The sequence below is a fragment of the Triticum dicoccoides genome, chromosome 2A (genome assembly GCF_002162155.2).
Source record: "Triticum dicoccoides isolate Atlit2015 ecotype Zavitan chromosome 2A, WEW_v2.0, whole genome shotgun sequence".
Classification (NCBI taxonomy): Eukaryota; Viridiplantae; Streptophyta; class Magnoliopsida; order Poales; family Poaceae; genus Triticum; species Triticum dicoccoides.
In genome coordinates, this window is record NC_041382.1 from 99,439,192 (window position 1) to 99,455,105 (window position 15,914).

At 45.9% G+C, this 15,914-nt stretch overlaps 1 protein-coding gene across 1 annotated transcript in view; it reads right to left on the reverse strand.

Moving 5' to 3' along the window:
* LOC119357704 (trafficking protein particle complex subunit 3-like) overlaps positions 1–15,572 on the reverse strand; it is an 18,630-nt gene extending 3,058 nt beyond the window's left edge. Inside the window, exon 1 of the mRNA XM_037624566.1 lies at positions 15,303–15,572. Within this exon, the coding sequence (XP_037480463.1) occupies positions 15,303–15,572 (270 nt within the window). The remainder of the gene's footprint in view (positions 1–15,302) is intronic.
* Positions 15,573–15,914: the final 342 nt, after the last annotated feature.

The window sequence follows — 15,914 nt, forward strand, 5'->3', positions numbered from 1 at the left end:
CGCGCTCGACGCTGGCGAAGAGGGCGTCGCCGGACTTGGGGGTCGTGAGAGGCGGCATCGCCGAGATCGGGGCCGGTGGCGGGCGAGAGGGATCAGACAGAGGAGAGAACCACTTGCAGAGTCGCCGGTCTCGAGTAGTTGGGTTATAGGCCAGTTTGGGCTTATACTTTTTTGTTTTGCGGTGAAAGCTTGGGCTTGGGCTTGCCAACTGTAGTCCATTGGCCCCTAAAAGAGTAGAACGGCCCATTCTTTCCCACTAAAAAAAATGAACTGAGGTTCCCTTTTAAAGCAACAATGATCTTTCCCTTAATATTTAAAAAAAAGCGATTTTGCGGAATATAAGCAAATGTATACAGATAGAGGGAACTAAAACTAGCAAACAATAAAATTCCTAGATGAAACCAAAAGTTACATCGATACACCTCTCTTATCGTTATATGTCTAGTTTCATCTTCCGCGTACTAATGTCCCACAAGCTTCTAGTGAGAAATCCGTATGACCAAATCTATCTACAAAAGATGCATGAACTTCAAAGGCATTGAAGTGACATATGAATCTTGGCTGATCAAGGATTTGATCGATTTGGTTTTTTTTCCTTCCGTACGCATAGCTTTGATTTTATATGACTTCGGATCAATGATGAACTTGGCCTTAGAATACTTCTTCATGATGTTTTTTCTTAATGGTTCTCAATCCCTTGTGGATGATCGATGAGCTTTGATGGTGCTTGCCAGCGGTGGAGGCCAAGGCGAGGTATTCATGGGGGGCAAGAAAGGCGATATCTTGACTTGAATCCCCCTGTCCCTCGTGACCATCATCTGGTGAAATCTGTGTATCTCCTTGTAAATTCCATTTCAATTCTCTAGAAATATCCAGCGGGAACCTGGGACTTTTCAGAATCTAGAAATATCCACGAGCATATCCACGAACCTCGATGACACCGGAGAGGAACAATATGTCCAATATAGCGAAACTATGCCGCTCTGATCCCACGAGGTTGACTGACAAAACTCACCTAACACTCCTTGCATGTGGATGATTCCCTGTTGAATCCATCATTGGCCAAGTGACAAGCCCAAACCGAATGCACCACCAACGACACCGTGCTCACGAAATCGCTGCCTGCTCTTTATCAACCACACCGTTGCTAACCCGATGCTCCCATCATAAGACTCGACTCCAAGGCAATGCTTCCAACGAAGTAATGACAGTAAGGGGAACCACTGTTACACATGGTTTTCAGCGAGAGAGATGTCAGATCCACTCGATGGTGTTGGGGAACTTAGTAATTTCAAAAAAAAAATCCTACGCACACGCAAGATCATGGTGATGCATAGCAACAAGAGGGGAGAGTGTGTCCACGTACCCTCGTAGACCGAAAGCGGAAGCGCTAGCACAACGCGGTTGATGTATTCGTACGTCTTCACGATCCGACCGATCAAGTACCGAACGTATGGCACCTCCGAGTTCAGCACACGTTCAGCCCGATGACGTCCCTCGAACTCCGATCCAGCCGAGTGTTGAGGGAGAGTTTCGTCAGCACGACGGCATGGTGATGATGATGATGTTCTACAGACGCAGGGCTTCGTCTAAGCACCGCTACAGTATTATCAAGGTGGACTATGGTGGAGGGGGGCACCGCACACGGCTAAAAGATCAAACGATCAATTGTTGTGTCTCTAGGGTGCCCCCTGCCCCCGTATATAAAGGAGCAAGGGGGGAGGTGCGGCCGGCCAGGAGGGGCGCGCCAGGAGTAGGACTCCCTCCCTTTTCCTTGTTGGATTAGGAGTGGAGGGGGAAAGAGGAGGGAGAGAGGAAGGAAAGGGGGGGCGCCGCCCCCCTCTCCTTGTCCTATTTGGACTAGGGGGGGGGCGCGGCCCTGCCCTGGCCGCCACTCCTCTTCTCCACAAAGGCCCACTATGGCCCATTAAGCCCCGGGGGGTTCCGGTAACCCCTCGGTACTCCGGTAAAATCCTGATTTCACCCGGAACATTCCCGATATACAAATATAGGCTTCCAATATATCAATCTTCATGTCTCGACCATTTCGAGACTCCTCGTCATGTCCGTGATCACATACGATACTCCGAACAACATTTGTTACATCAAAACTTATAAATTCATAATATAACCGTCATCGAAACTTTAAGCGTGCGGACCCTACGGGTTCGAGAGCTATGTAGACATGACCGAGACACGTCTCCGGTCAATAACCAATAGCGGAACCTGGATGCTCATATTGGTTCCCACATATTCTACGAAGATCTTTATCGGTCAGACCGCATAACAACATACGTTGTTCCCTTTGTCATCGGTATGTTACTTGCCCGAGATTCGATCTTCGGTATCTCAATACCTAGTTCAATCTTGTTACCGGCAAGTCTCTTTACTCGTTCTGTAATACATCATCCCGCAACCAACTCATTAGTTGCAATGCTTGCAAGGCTTAAGTGATGTGCATTACCGAGAGGGCCTAGAGATACCTCTCCGACAATCGGAGTGACAAATCCTAATCTCGAAATACGCCAACCCAACAAGTACCTTCAGAGACACATGTAGAACACCTTTATAATCACCCAGTTACGTTGTGACGTTTGGTAGCACACAAAGCGTTCCTTCATAAACGGGAGTTGCATAATCTCATAGTCATAGGAACATGTATAAGTCATGAAGAAAGCAATAGCAACAAACTAAACGATCAAGTGCTAAGCTAAGGGGATGAGTCAAGTCAATCACATCATTCTCCTAATGATGTGATCCCGTTAATCAAATGACAACTCATGTTGACGGAGTCCCGGATTAAGGGGTTTCCGGACAGCCGGACTATATCCTTTGGTCGGACTGTTGGACTATGAAGATACAAGATTGAAGACTTCGTCTTGTGTCCGGGTAGGACTCTACTTGGCGTGGAAGGCAATCTAGGCAATACGGATATGCATATCTCCTCCTTTGTAACCGACCTTGTGTAACCCTAGCCCCCTCTGGTGTCTATATAAACCAGAGGGTTTTAGTCCGTAGGACAACATACAATCATATCATAGGCTAGCTTCTAGTGTTTAGCCTTTTTGATCTCGTGGTAGATCTACTCTTGTAATACTCATATCATCAAGAACAATCAAGCATGACGTAGGGTTTTACCTCTATCAAGAGGGCCCGAACCTGGGTAAAACATCGTGTCCCTGCCTCTTGTTACCATCCGCCTTAGATGCACAGTTCGGGACCCCCTACCCGAGATCCGCCGGTTTTGACACCGACATTGGTGCTTTCATTGAGAGTTCCACTGTGTCGTCACCATAATGCTTGATGGATCCTTCGATCATCGCCAGCGATGTGGTCCAGGGTGAGGCTTTCCTCCTCGGACAGATCTTCATATTCGACGGCTTTGCACTGCGGGCCAGTTCGCTTGGCCATCTGGAGCAGATTGAGAGCTACGCCCCTGGCCGTCAGGTCAGATTTGGAAACTTGAACTACACGGCCGATATCCGCGGAGACTTGATCTCCGACGGATTCGAGCCCATGCCGGACGCGCCATACAGTCTTGACGAGCATGACATAACTCTATCGTCGGACAATATTCGAGAGATCGCATTCGCAGCTACTCCGTCCATCAATCCGGAGCAAGTCATGCCATCTGAGAGCGGAGGGATGGACCCCGCCATGGAGGCCACACTCTCAGTGGAGATAGAGCCGGATACTGACTTTACCCCTTATGAGAGCTGTGTCGCCAAACCACTGGATTCATCCATGGCCACGGACTCCAAGCCGCTCATATCCGTGCCCGTCGAGTCCGACTAGGCGCCGATCATGGGGTTCACCTCCGCGGACATCTTTCAGCACTCACCCTTCGGGGATGTGCTAAATTCATTAAGGTCTCTCTCCCTGTCAGGAGAACCTTGGCCGAACTATGTCCGGCTAGAATGGGATGCGGGCGACGAAGAAATTCGCTGCCCACCCACCACCCACTTAGTAGCTGAAAGAACATGCGGTGCCCCCATGTCTGGTTTTGGTAATTGATGACAATCTCTATGGACTAATGCTTTCGTTGAGTTATATTTGAAGGTTTTGTCCATAGGCTTTTCTTGGAGTACATGTGTTGGTTTAAAGGAGAGTTTGTGTCGACCAAGGTGCTATTCAAGGAATTATCCAAAGATTGGTCATTTGAGAGTTGAGCTTATTGCAAGCATGTCTTGAAGAAGAAGATTGTGTGACCATTCATGTTTACCTTCAAGACATCATCCAAACGAAGAGAGTTGGAAAGATTCAAGGTTGATCAAGACTAAGTCAATAGTGAATCAAGTTGATCAACTCATAAAGAGTAGAAGATGTACCGAGAGGGATCAAGTGATCCCATGGTATGGTAAGCATTGTCCATTGCACTTTGTGTACTAACCCATGGTCTATGTGAGAGTCTATGTGGGGTTAGGTACGTGTCCATGGGCTTGCGTCAAGAGGATGATATCATACAACCCATGGGAAGGATGACATCAAGTGGTGATCGTCATCAAGATTGCCGTGCGCAATTTCAAGTGGAGAATCACGAAGAGATCAAGTGCTTGAAGCTTGCCATCCATTGTGGTGTCAATGGACTTGTGAAGATGTGCCGAAGAGTGGCTCACCCATAGTGGAGTATGGGGGAGCAATCATCTAGTCTTCATCGACCCAACGCAATCAAGAAAGGTGGTCCATCTTGAGGAGGACAAGATCGTCATCATCTAACTCAAGTGGATCATGTGCAAGGCAAAGGTTTGCCCTTGATAGGTTTTCTATTTTAGCGGTCTCATGGTGGTAGTTGGGAGACCGGGTTATAGGATCGATAGCCGTACTATCAAGGGGGGCTCTCAAGTGAGTAGCTTGATCGTATCGTTCATCGAGAGCTCAAACCATTGCATCCTTGCATCATGTTTATTGGTTCTTGTTTGGTTATCTTTGCTTAGAGCTTATGGTCATCTTGATGACAAGCTTGAGTTCATCGAAAACGGAGTTCGCATGCGTCTTCTATGATGTTTTCGGTGTTGTAGGTTTTACCGGACTTATCCGAGGAAGGGTCCTCACCATTTTCTTATGGGCCTTTTCTAATTTGCTTCTTATTATTATTTATTTCAAGATTGTGTTAGCCCTTGTCTCTAGCTTTCCAACAAATTTGGTTTCATCGAAAACGGAGTTCGCATGCGTCTTCTATGATGTTTTCGGTGTTGAAGGTTTTACCGGTCTTTTCCGAGGAAGGGTTCTCACCATTTTCTTATGGGCCTTTTCTCATTTGCTTATTATTGATATTTCTTTGAAGATTGTGTTAGCCCTTGTCGCTAGCTTTCCAACAAACTTGGTTTCATCGAATTCGGAGTCCGTTTGCAAAAGTTGTGGCAGTTTTCGTGTTCTGAAAAGGCTGCAGCGGTACTACCGCGAATTGGAGCGGATGTAATTTTTTACTACCGCTCCAGAGCAGTACTACCGCGACTCCTACAGCGGTAGTACCGCTCCGGACCAAAAACTCGTCCCAAGTCTTGCGGTGGTAGGCCCGGATGTATTTTTTTAGTACCGCTCGCAAGCAGTAGTACCGCTCGCAAGCAGTAGTACCGCTACCATTTGCGGTAGTACCGTGAGGTCGAGCGGTAGTACCGTGAGGACGAGCGGTAGTACCGCTCCGGCGGTTCTTCTGGCCTTTTGCCTCCTCGTTGTTGTTTTTCAAAGGGGTACTTCCGCCCTAGCGGTAGTACCGCTCCTTGGAGCGGTAGTACCGCTCTGTGCGGGCTATGAGCATAACGGTTGGATTTTCCCCCTCCTATAAAAGGGGGTCTTCTTCCCCATTGAACCTTATCCTTTTAGCTCGTGTTCTTCCCCCATTGTTGACCTTCTTCGAGCTTGCTAACTCTCAATCCCTCCAATGATTCTTGCTAGTTCTTGAGGGAAAAGAGAGAGGAGATCTAGATCCACGTTTCCACCAATCACTTTCTCCTCTAAGTGAGGGGAACCCCTTGGATCCAGATCTTGGAGTTCTTCGTGTTCTTCTTTCATTCTTCCTCTCATTTTCTTCTCTATCATTAGTTGCTTTGGTGGGATTGGGAGAGAAGGATTTGGGCACTCCGTGTGCCCTTGCCATTGCATTTGGTGCATCGATTTGAGTTCTCCACGGTGATACGTGGAAGTGAAGTTTGAGAAGCTTATTACTCTTGGGTGTTTGGGCACCCTAGAGCTTGTTCCTCTTGGGTGCCTTGGCCCCCTAGGCGGTTGGTGGTGTTCGGAGCTCAATCATTATGGTGTAAAGCTCCGGGCAAGCGTCGGGGTCTCCAATTAGGTTGTGGAGATCGCCCCGAGCAATTTGACGGGTACCGGTGACCGCCCCCAAGGGTTGCCAAAGTGTACGGGTTCGGTGACCGCCACCAAGGGTTGCCATTTGTACGGGTTCGGTGACCGCCCTCAAGGGTCCCTTAGTGGAATCACGGCATCTTGCATTGTGCGAGGGCGTGAGGAGATTACGGTGGCCCTAGTGGCTTCTTGGGGAGCATTGTGCCTCCACATCGCTCCAAACGGAGATTAGCATCCGCAAGGGTGTGAACTTCGGGATACATCATCGTCTCCGCGTGCCTCGGTTATCTCTTACTCGAGCTCTTTACTTATGCACTTTACTTTGTGATAGCCATATTGTTTCTTATCATATATCTTGCTATCACCTAGTAGTCTATCTTGCTTAGCATAAGTTGTTGGTGCACATAGGTGAGCCTAGTTGTTGTAGGTTTTGTGCTTGACAAATTAACCGCTAGGTTTATTCCGCATTTGTTCAAGCCTAAACCGTAATTATTTTAAAACGCCTATTCACCCCCCCTCTAGGCGACATCCACGATCTTTCAATTGGTATCAGAGCCAGGTTTCTCTTTTTAGGCTTTACCGCCTAGAGAGTAAAGATGTTGACTAGGGGATTAGGATTCTCTGACACTTAGTTTCGATGGCACAAATTTTGATATTTGGGTAATTCGCATGCTTAATCTCTTTAGGGTCATGGACCCAAATTTAGAACGAATTGTAGATATGGGTTTTTCTCCTCCAAAGGATCCCCTAAGATTATCTTTAGAGGATGAGAAAAACTCTTATCTCAATGCTCAAGCTTCTAATGTGCTTTTCGATGCTTTGAGCAATGTAGTTTTATTTCAATTCATGCCGTTCCGGGATGCTCATGAGTTATGGACGAAGCTTCAAGATAAATATGGTGTGTCCAAGATTTGTGGGCATGATTGTTCTCCCTCCACCTCCGGTCGTATAGTCTTCTCAACTTCTTCTACTTCACCTACATGTGGTTTGCCACAAGGTAATGATATGGTGAGTAGTGTTGGTCATTGCAATGATGATAGTATGCTTATTGTGGATGATCCTTCATCACTATCTTATTACAATGATCCTTCTTTGGGCTTTAACACTTCGAGCACTCCAAATGTTTCACATGCTTGTGTTGATAGTCCTTGCATATCATGTATAAATTGCTTAACTAAATCTCATGATGATATGTGTACTATGTCTTGTTGCCATGATAAAAATACATATATTTCCTCGAATTATTGTGCTAACAATGTAGAGGAAACCCAACACTCCATGGAACAAGATGTGGTGTTTAATGGTGCCTCAAGGGATCCTACATCATCATCTACTGCTTTTTGCCTTATGGCTAAGGCGTCAAAGGTATCTCCTACTTTGTACCCCAATATGTCTCTTGATGATGATGTTGATGCTAATGATGATGAGGATAATGAGTAAGAGAATGATAATTTTGCCTCCTTAAAAATTAAGGGGGAAATAGTTTTTAAAGCTCTTCATAAAAATAAAATTGCTCGTTCCAACTTCATGGAAATCATGTCCATTGCCATTGAGGGCAAGCAGTATATTGATGAGTTGGAATCTCGTCTTGAGGAGCATGAGGTCACCATTGATAAAATGGAAGGTTATGAGCGTGATTATGCAAATGAAATTGCGGACCTCTCTCAAGCTCTTGAACTTGAACAAACCACCAAGGAATCTCTTGAGGAGACTTTTGCTCTAGAATTATCTAGAGTGAGGGAATCTCGTGATAGAGCTCTTGAGGTGGCCAATGATTTTGAAACTAAAAATTAGGAGCTTGAAGTTGCGCATGCTAAACTCCTTGAGGACTTTGAGCACCTCAAAAATGGCTCAAGGGTCATTAAGAGTGAGCTCATCAAACTCACCGAGTCTCATGCTCAACTTAAAGCTTCATATTCTAAAGAGCTTGCCAAGTTGTCTTCTCCTCTTGATGCTAATGATGATGCTTGTGCTACTAACTCTATCTCTTGTGAAGCATCCATATTGAAGGAGAATGTTGAGCTAAGGGCTCAACTTGAGTTGCTATCTAGCAATTATGGAATGTTGGAAGAAAATCATGTAAAGCTCACAAGCTCTCATGATGATCTCCTAGTATCCCATAATGTGCTAAAATTAGCTCATGAGGCCATGCTTGCTAAGGTAACATCTAGTGAGCCTCATGTGGATACTAGCACTACTTCTAGTCAAAATGCTATATTGCCATGTGCTAGTCCTTGTAATTCATCTACTCACAATGTTGGTACATCTTGTGATGAATTGCTTTTCTTGCCTTGTTGCTCTAACGATGAAGCTTATACTTCCTCTAGTACTTGTGTTGAGACTAACCATGTAGAGGAAATCAAAGAGCTCAAGGCCCAAGTCACTTCTTTGAAGAAAGACTTGGAAAAGAGTCATGAAGGGAAATCCACACTCAACAATATCTTGAGTGTGCAAAAATCCCCCTATGACAAAGGTGGACTTGGATTCAACTCCAATAAGAAGAAGAAGTCCAAGATGATCAAGAAGAAGGGCCAAGAACAAGTCAAGAATTCGGCCAAGATTATTTGCTTCAAGTGCAAAGTAGAAGGGCATCATGTTAGATCTTGCCCATTGAAGAAGAAGCCCATTAGTGACAAGCAACAAGGGAAGCGGCCACAAGTTCACTCTCATTCTCAACCTCAAGTTGAAGAAAGGCCTCTTCCCAAGAAGACTCAAGCTAATGCTTCTCAAGTTGAGAAATCAAGTCAGAAGAAAGTGAAGAGTAGACGTTGCTACCTATGTCGCGAGAAAGGTCACCTCGCTTCTTCATGCACTAGTGGTAACTTATCCAACCCAATTATTATTGATGATGTCTATTCTCTTGGGAAGGATAAGGTTGGCAATGTGGTTGCCAAGTTTGTTGGTACTCAAAGTGGTTTGAAGCAAAGAACCATTTGGGTAGCCAAGCCTATTGTGACTAACCTCTTAGGACCCAACTTGGTTGGGGACCAACAAGATCAAACTTGATCAATAGGTGATGTTGGAGGTCATTGGAGACTTGGCTACATTATGAAGAATTAAGGGGACTTCATCATTCTTATTGTCTCAAGCCAAGTCATTCGGATTATCATGTTTCTATCTTATATCCAATGTTCCTCCTTGTGGTAACTCGTGCTTAAATTGTTTACATTGAAAGTTACTTGCCCCTTTGCATGTTTGGCTTTGTTCCTTGCTTGTGTTTGTATATGTTGTGCTTCCAACTTGATTACCTTGAGCAATCAAGTACATGTGTGTTGGTTTGCACATCATGTACATGTGTGTCGTTAGTTGAGCCTTTGTGCATCTTGGTCATATCTTGGTTGGCTCTTGTGAGAGATTAATGGAATATCCCATTGTGGGGGAGTGATGTGCTTTGTGCACCTCACAATCCTATAAATGTGTGTACATGAGGAATACCATCTAGTATTGATATTTCAAGATTATCTAGTCACTATGTGGTATGTCTTCTCATGAGAAATTCAAATTCTAAATAGTCCATTAATTATCTGTTCTTGGATCATTTTATTTGCCTCTTGTTTATCCTTTATTGGTATCACATTTTGGGGGAGTAATATGCTATGTGTATATTACTAGCCTAGAAAATGTGTACATTTGAGATATTGTCACCTAGAATTGATATTGTAAATTATCTTGTTCCTAGGTGGCATGTTAGCTCTACAAGTTGCAATTTGCTTTTTGTTTGGTGTGAAGATGATGTCGGATATCCTTTTTATCTACCACCGGGAATTATTTTCAAATACTTCTTGTCTTTTGATAATTGGTACTCACTTATGTGTGGTAGAAATTATTGATCATCTTTACATTGGCCTTTGCTTTTATTTGCTTTATCTCTTGCCTAGGATTGTGTCAAATCCCATTGTATTCCATACCACTTGTGGATCTTGTTAATTTCATGACCTTGTCTAGTGTTTTCTAGATATAGTGAAAGTGATGATCCCACCTCGTGCATTTTGTATTCAAATGCAAATTCTCTATAATGCACTAGTCTTGGGGGAGCTATCCTATTCTCTATAAAACACTCATCTTGTGATCCTTATCAAGTGTGTGTTTGTGGAAGGCAAGCCGTTTCTTTTTGGTGCTTTGTGCCATTATGAAACTTTGTAGAGAGCTTGGTTTGTTTGGAACCATCCTCTCTTTTGGGAGTTTGATGTCTCTTCTTTGTGTATATCAATGGATATCTCATTCCTTGTTGTATCCATTATGGATACCCTCCAAGTGATGATTTATTCATTTGGTATCTTTTCTTTCCTTGGTATTTCTTTGTCTTTCGGTATCGGTTCTTGAAAGTCTTGAGCATGCATATTAACTTCGTGTAGTATCTTTGGCAAGCTTTCTTTCTTTGACCCAATATATAGGGGAAACTCCACCAAGTCTCAAATTGGATGAGATGTGCATGAAATTCATTTTCGTATCTATGTGCACATATTTATGTGGAGTTTGTCCTATGTATTGTTGGTTCTCTAACTCTTTGGTCCCAATGAGTTTGGGTACCATTTTGTTTGTGTTGTTGTTCTAGGAACAAGTGGGGATGCATTGGATGCTCGGCTCACTCACAAGGAAGGTGTTGTCACCATGTGCTTATTGGAGTCAAGCTAGGATGATCAATGAACTACTTTGTACCTTCAATTGGTATCTAGTACATCCTTCCAATGTTATCTCGGTAACAAGTATCTTCATATACTTCATGCACACATTTCTTGCATCAACCTTGTGTAGGTTGCATCTTAGCATGATTTTCATTCCATCTTGTGATACTTGTTTCCTTTCTCAAAGCATCTCAACGATGATCTCATGTTGCTAGTTGTGATGTCTTTGATAGTTGTGTAGTAGGAATTCATTTGTATACAATAAGACTATATCTAGCCATGTGCTATGCTTTCAAGCAAATATCTTATTGGTATATTTATGATTTCCTTGTGGATATCCTGTTCCTCGTGTTGCAACTATTTCGGGTGTACATCCTTCTTTGTAGATATATATCATCATGATTTCGTCTACCTAGAATCTTATACACTTGAGAAAAGTTGCATATCTAGTTGATATCCTTTCTTTCACGACCACCTTGTCTTTCGTATGTCATTTCTTTGGTGGCTTCGTGAAAGCTTTTGCCTTGAGTGCGTGTCTTATCTCGTTGCATCTTGATGCACTCTTGGGTGGTGAAGATTATTTTCATCATGCTTATATTTATGAGGCTTTTGCCATCTTAATTGGTATCCCTCGTCTTGATGAGACTTTCATCTTCTATCTTCACCGCGGGTTGTCACAAGCATATGTTCTCTATATGCTTATTAGTAAGCTTGTGAACCCATTTACTTGTTGTGTGTGGGAATGATAGGCCTTGCACCGTGTTGCCTCATTCTTTCAAGAGATCAAGTGCTTGAATCTTTCCATCCATTGTGGTGTCAATGGACTTGTGAAGATGTGCCGAAGAGTGGCTCACCCATAATGGAGTATGGGGGAGCAATCATCTAGTCTTCATCGACCCAACGCAATCAAGAAAGGTGGTCCATCTTGAGGGGGACAAGATCGTCATCATCTAACTCAAGTGGATCATGTGCAAGGCAAAGGTTTGCCCTTGATAGGTTTTCTATTTTACCGGTCTCATGGTGGTAGTTGGGAGACCGGGTTATAGGATCGATAGCCGTACTATCAAGGGAGGCTCTCAAGTGAGTAGCTTGATCGTATCATTCGTTGAGAGCTCAAACCATTGCATCCTTGCATCATGTTTCTTGGTTCTTGTTTGGTTCTCTTTGTGAGTCTTAGATCTTATGGTCATCTTGATGACAAGCTTGAGTTCATCGAAAACGGAGTTCGCATGCGTCTTCTATGATGTTTTCGGTGTTGTAGGTTTTACCGGTCTTATCCGAGGAAGGGTCCTCACCATTTTCTTATGGGCCTTTTCTAATTTTCTTCTTATTGTTATTTATTTCAAGATTGTGTTAGCCCTTGTCGCTAGCTTTCCAACAAACTTGGTTTCATCGAAAACGGAGTTCGCATGCGTCTTCTATGATGTTTTCGGTGTTGGAGGTTTTACCGGTCTTTTCCGAGGAAGGGTTCTCACCATTTTATTATGGGCCTTTTCTCATTTGCTTATTATTGATATTTCTTTGAAGATTGTGTTAGCCCTTGTCGCTAGCTTTCCAACAAACTTGGTTTCATCGAATTCGGAGTCCGTTTGCAAAAGTTGTGGCAGTTTTGGTGTTCTGAAAAGGCTGCAGCGGTACTACCGCGAATTGGAGCGGATGTAATTTTTTACTACCGCTCCAGAGCAGTACTACCGCGGCTCCTACATCGGTAGTACCGCTCCGGACCAAAAACTCATCCCAAGTCTTGCGGTGGTAGGCCCGGATGTATTTTTTTAGTACCGCTCGCAAGCAGTAGTACCGCTACCATTTGCGGTAGTACCGTGAGGTCGAGCGGTAGTACTGTGAGGACGAGCGGTAGTACCGCTCCGGCGGTTCTTCTGGCCTTTTGCCTCCTCGCTGTTGTTTTTCAAAGGGGTACTTCCGCCCTAGCGGCAGTACCGCTCCTTGGAGCGGTAGTACCGCTCTGTGCGGGCTATGAGCATAACGGTTGGATTTTCCCCCTCCTATAAAAGGGGGTCTTCTTCCCCATTGAACCTTATCCTTTTAGCTCGTGTTCTTCCCCCATTGTTGACCTTCTTCGAGCTTGCTAACTCTCAATCCCTCCAATGATTCTTGTTAGTTCTTGAGGGAAAAGAGAGAGGAGATCTAGATCCATGTTTCCACCAATCACTTTCTCCTCTAAGTGAGGGGAACCCCTTGGATCTAGATCTTGAAGTTCTTCGTGTTCTTCTTTCATTCTTCCTCTCATTTTCTTCCCTAGCATTAGTTGCTTTAGTGGGATTGGGAGAGAAGGATTTGGGCACTCCGTGTGCCCTTGCCATTACATTTGGTGCATCGGTTTGAGTTCTCCACAGTGATACATGGAAGTGAAGTTTGAGAAGCTTATTACTCTTGGGTGTTTGGGCACCCTAGAGCTTGTTCCTCTTGGGTGCCTTGGCGCCCTAGACGGTTGGTGGTGTTCGGAGCTCAATCATTGTGGTGTAAAGCTCCGGGCAAGCGTCGGGGTCTCCAATTAGGTTGTGGAGATTGCCCCGAGCAATTTGACGGGTACCGGTGACCGCCCCCAAGGGTTGCCAAAGTGTACGGGTTCGGTGACCGCCCCCAAGGGTTGCCATTTGTACGGGTACGGTGACCGCCCTCAAGGGTCCCTTAGTGGAATCACGACATCTTGCATTGTGCGAGGGCGTGAGGAGATTACGGTGGCCCTAGTGGCTTCTTGGGGAGCATTGTGCCTCCACACCGCTCCAAACAGAGATTAGCATCCGCAAGGGTGTGAACTTCGGGATACATCGTCGTCTCCGTGTGCCTCGGTTATCTCTTACTCGAGCTCTTTACTTATGCACTTTACTTTGTGATAGCCATATTGTTTCTTATCATATATCTTGCTATCACCTAGTAGTCTATCTTGCTTAGCATAAGTTGTTGGTGCACATAGGTGAGCCTAGTTGTTGTAGGTTTTGTGCTTGACAAATTAACCGCTAGGTTTATTCCGCATTTGTTCAAGCCTAAACCGTAATTATTTTAAAACGCCTATTCACCCCCCTCTAGGCGACATCCACGATCTTTCAGTAGCCACTGTCGACGACTTAACCGACATGCTCGACTTCGGCTCCGAAGACTTCAACGGTATGGACGACGAAGCCGGAGACGAATAGGATCCACCGCCCTCAAAGCACTGGACCGCCACCTCCTCATATGATATATACATGGTGGACACCCCCAAACAAGCCAATGGCGAGGAGAAAGCGGAGGATGACCCCTCCAAAAAGCAACCCAAGCACCAACGTCAGCGGCGCCACTCTAAGTCCCGCCATAGCAAGAGCAGTGATACCGGCATAGGAGATAATAACACTCCGGATAGTGCCGAAGACAATAACAATCCCCTCCAGCATGCTGCAGAGCTAGAGGACAAACAGGAAGCTACCTGTAACGCCCCGAGACCGACGCTCCAGAAGACTTCCAGCTATTCCGAGTTTCGTCGTGTGATTTGTTTTGTTTGTTGCATCATTTGCATTGCATCATGCCATCATATCATTAATTTTTAAAACCTCAACTAAATAAATTGTATGGATTTTTCGATCCATTTAAATCGAGGGAACTCACATGGTGACTTCTCTTTATAACATATCCTCCAATATTAGGGAGCTATATTAAATATTCCACTATTTCGGAATCACCAAAACACACTTGCAAAATAATTCCCCATGCCTTTGACCTCAAACGTTGTCCAATAATTTATTTCATCATTTTCCGGAGCTCCACCAAAAATCCAAACATTTTTGGACCTTCCCAAACCTCACTTCCTATTCAAATCATTTGAATTTAAATCAAATGAGTTTGAATTTAATCTTTCAATCATGGCCTTTCTATTTTTCTCGGAACAAACTCATTTTTGCGAGTCCGGAAAAATTAACCCCTTGCGCATTTTCTTTTCCTAACCCTCTCTTTCTTTTTCTTCTCTCTAATATTTTTCTGTTAAAAGGAAATAGGAGAGAGAGAAGAGAAGCCCAGCCGGCCTCTTGGGCCTGTCTAACCAGGCCGGCCCACTAAACCTCCAAGGCCCGGCCGCCTCTAACCCTAGCCCAGCCCCCACGCACCCCATCTCTCCCCTCGTTCCCTCATCTCGTTCCCCCTCCGCCGCCACCCACACGCATCGCACCAGGGAGAGGATCCCCACGCTCCTCCCTCCTCTCGCTCGCTCCCTCATCCCGCACCTACACCTCGTCCTCGTGGACCCGCACCTCCGCTTCGCCCTCGCTCGAGCTTCGCAGCCATGGCGCCGCCACCACCATCTCTAGCCGCTCCCCTGCAGCTCCTTCTTCGCCTCGTCCTCGCGTCCGGCCTCATCCCGACCCGCCGTCGTGCCCTCCTCGCCTTGAAGCCCCGTGCCCGGTCCCGTCCATCCCGGCCGCCTCGTCCCTCGGTAGCTCCTCCACCGCTGCCTCCGTCGTTCCCCTGGCCAAGCTGCTGCCAAGTCCTGCTGCCGACGCCTCCTGCATCACGCCTGTAGCCGCGACCTCCCCGTCCACATCCACTGCTGCTGCCTCCCGTCGTCATCTTCAAGCTCGTCGCGCAGCCGCCGCCCGGATCCACCCCCAGGCTGCCGTCCGGGACCTCGTCTGCCTCCCCTACATCACGCCCCATCGCCGGGAGCTCGCGTCAAGTCCGCCTCCTCCTCGCTTCCTCTGGCCACCTCCAGCGCCATCTCGCACCATGGCGTCCACCTTGCTCCGTCGAGCTCTGTCCTGCTGCACCTCTCCATGGGCCACCTGCACCACCTCGGGAAGCCCTGCCCGACGCCATGGCCAGCCCCGCCGCAACCTTTGCATGAACCGAGCCCCTTCCTCCCTGAGATCTCCTGCACCCGTCAAATTTTGGACACGAAACTCCATCTCCGGGGACTACCGTGATCGTGTATCTCGCCTACTACCACTTCGGTTCGTCAAGGCCACCAAGTTTGACTACACTGCGAGACCCGAAACGCCA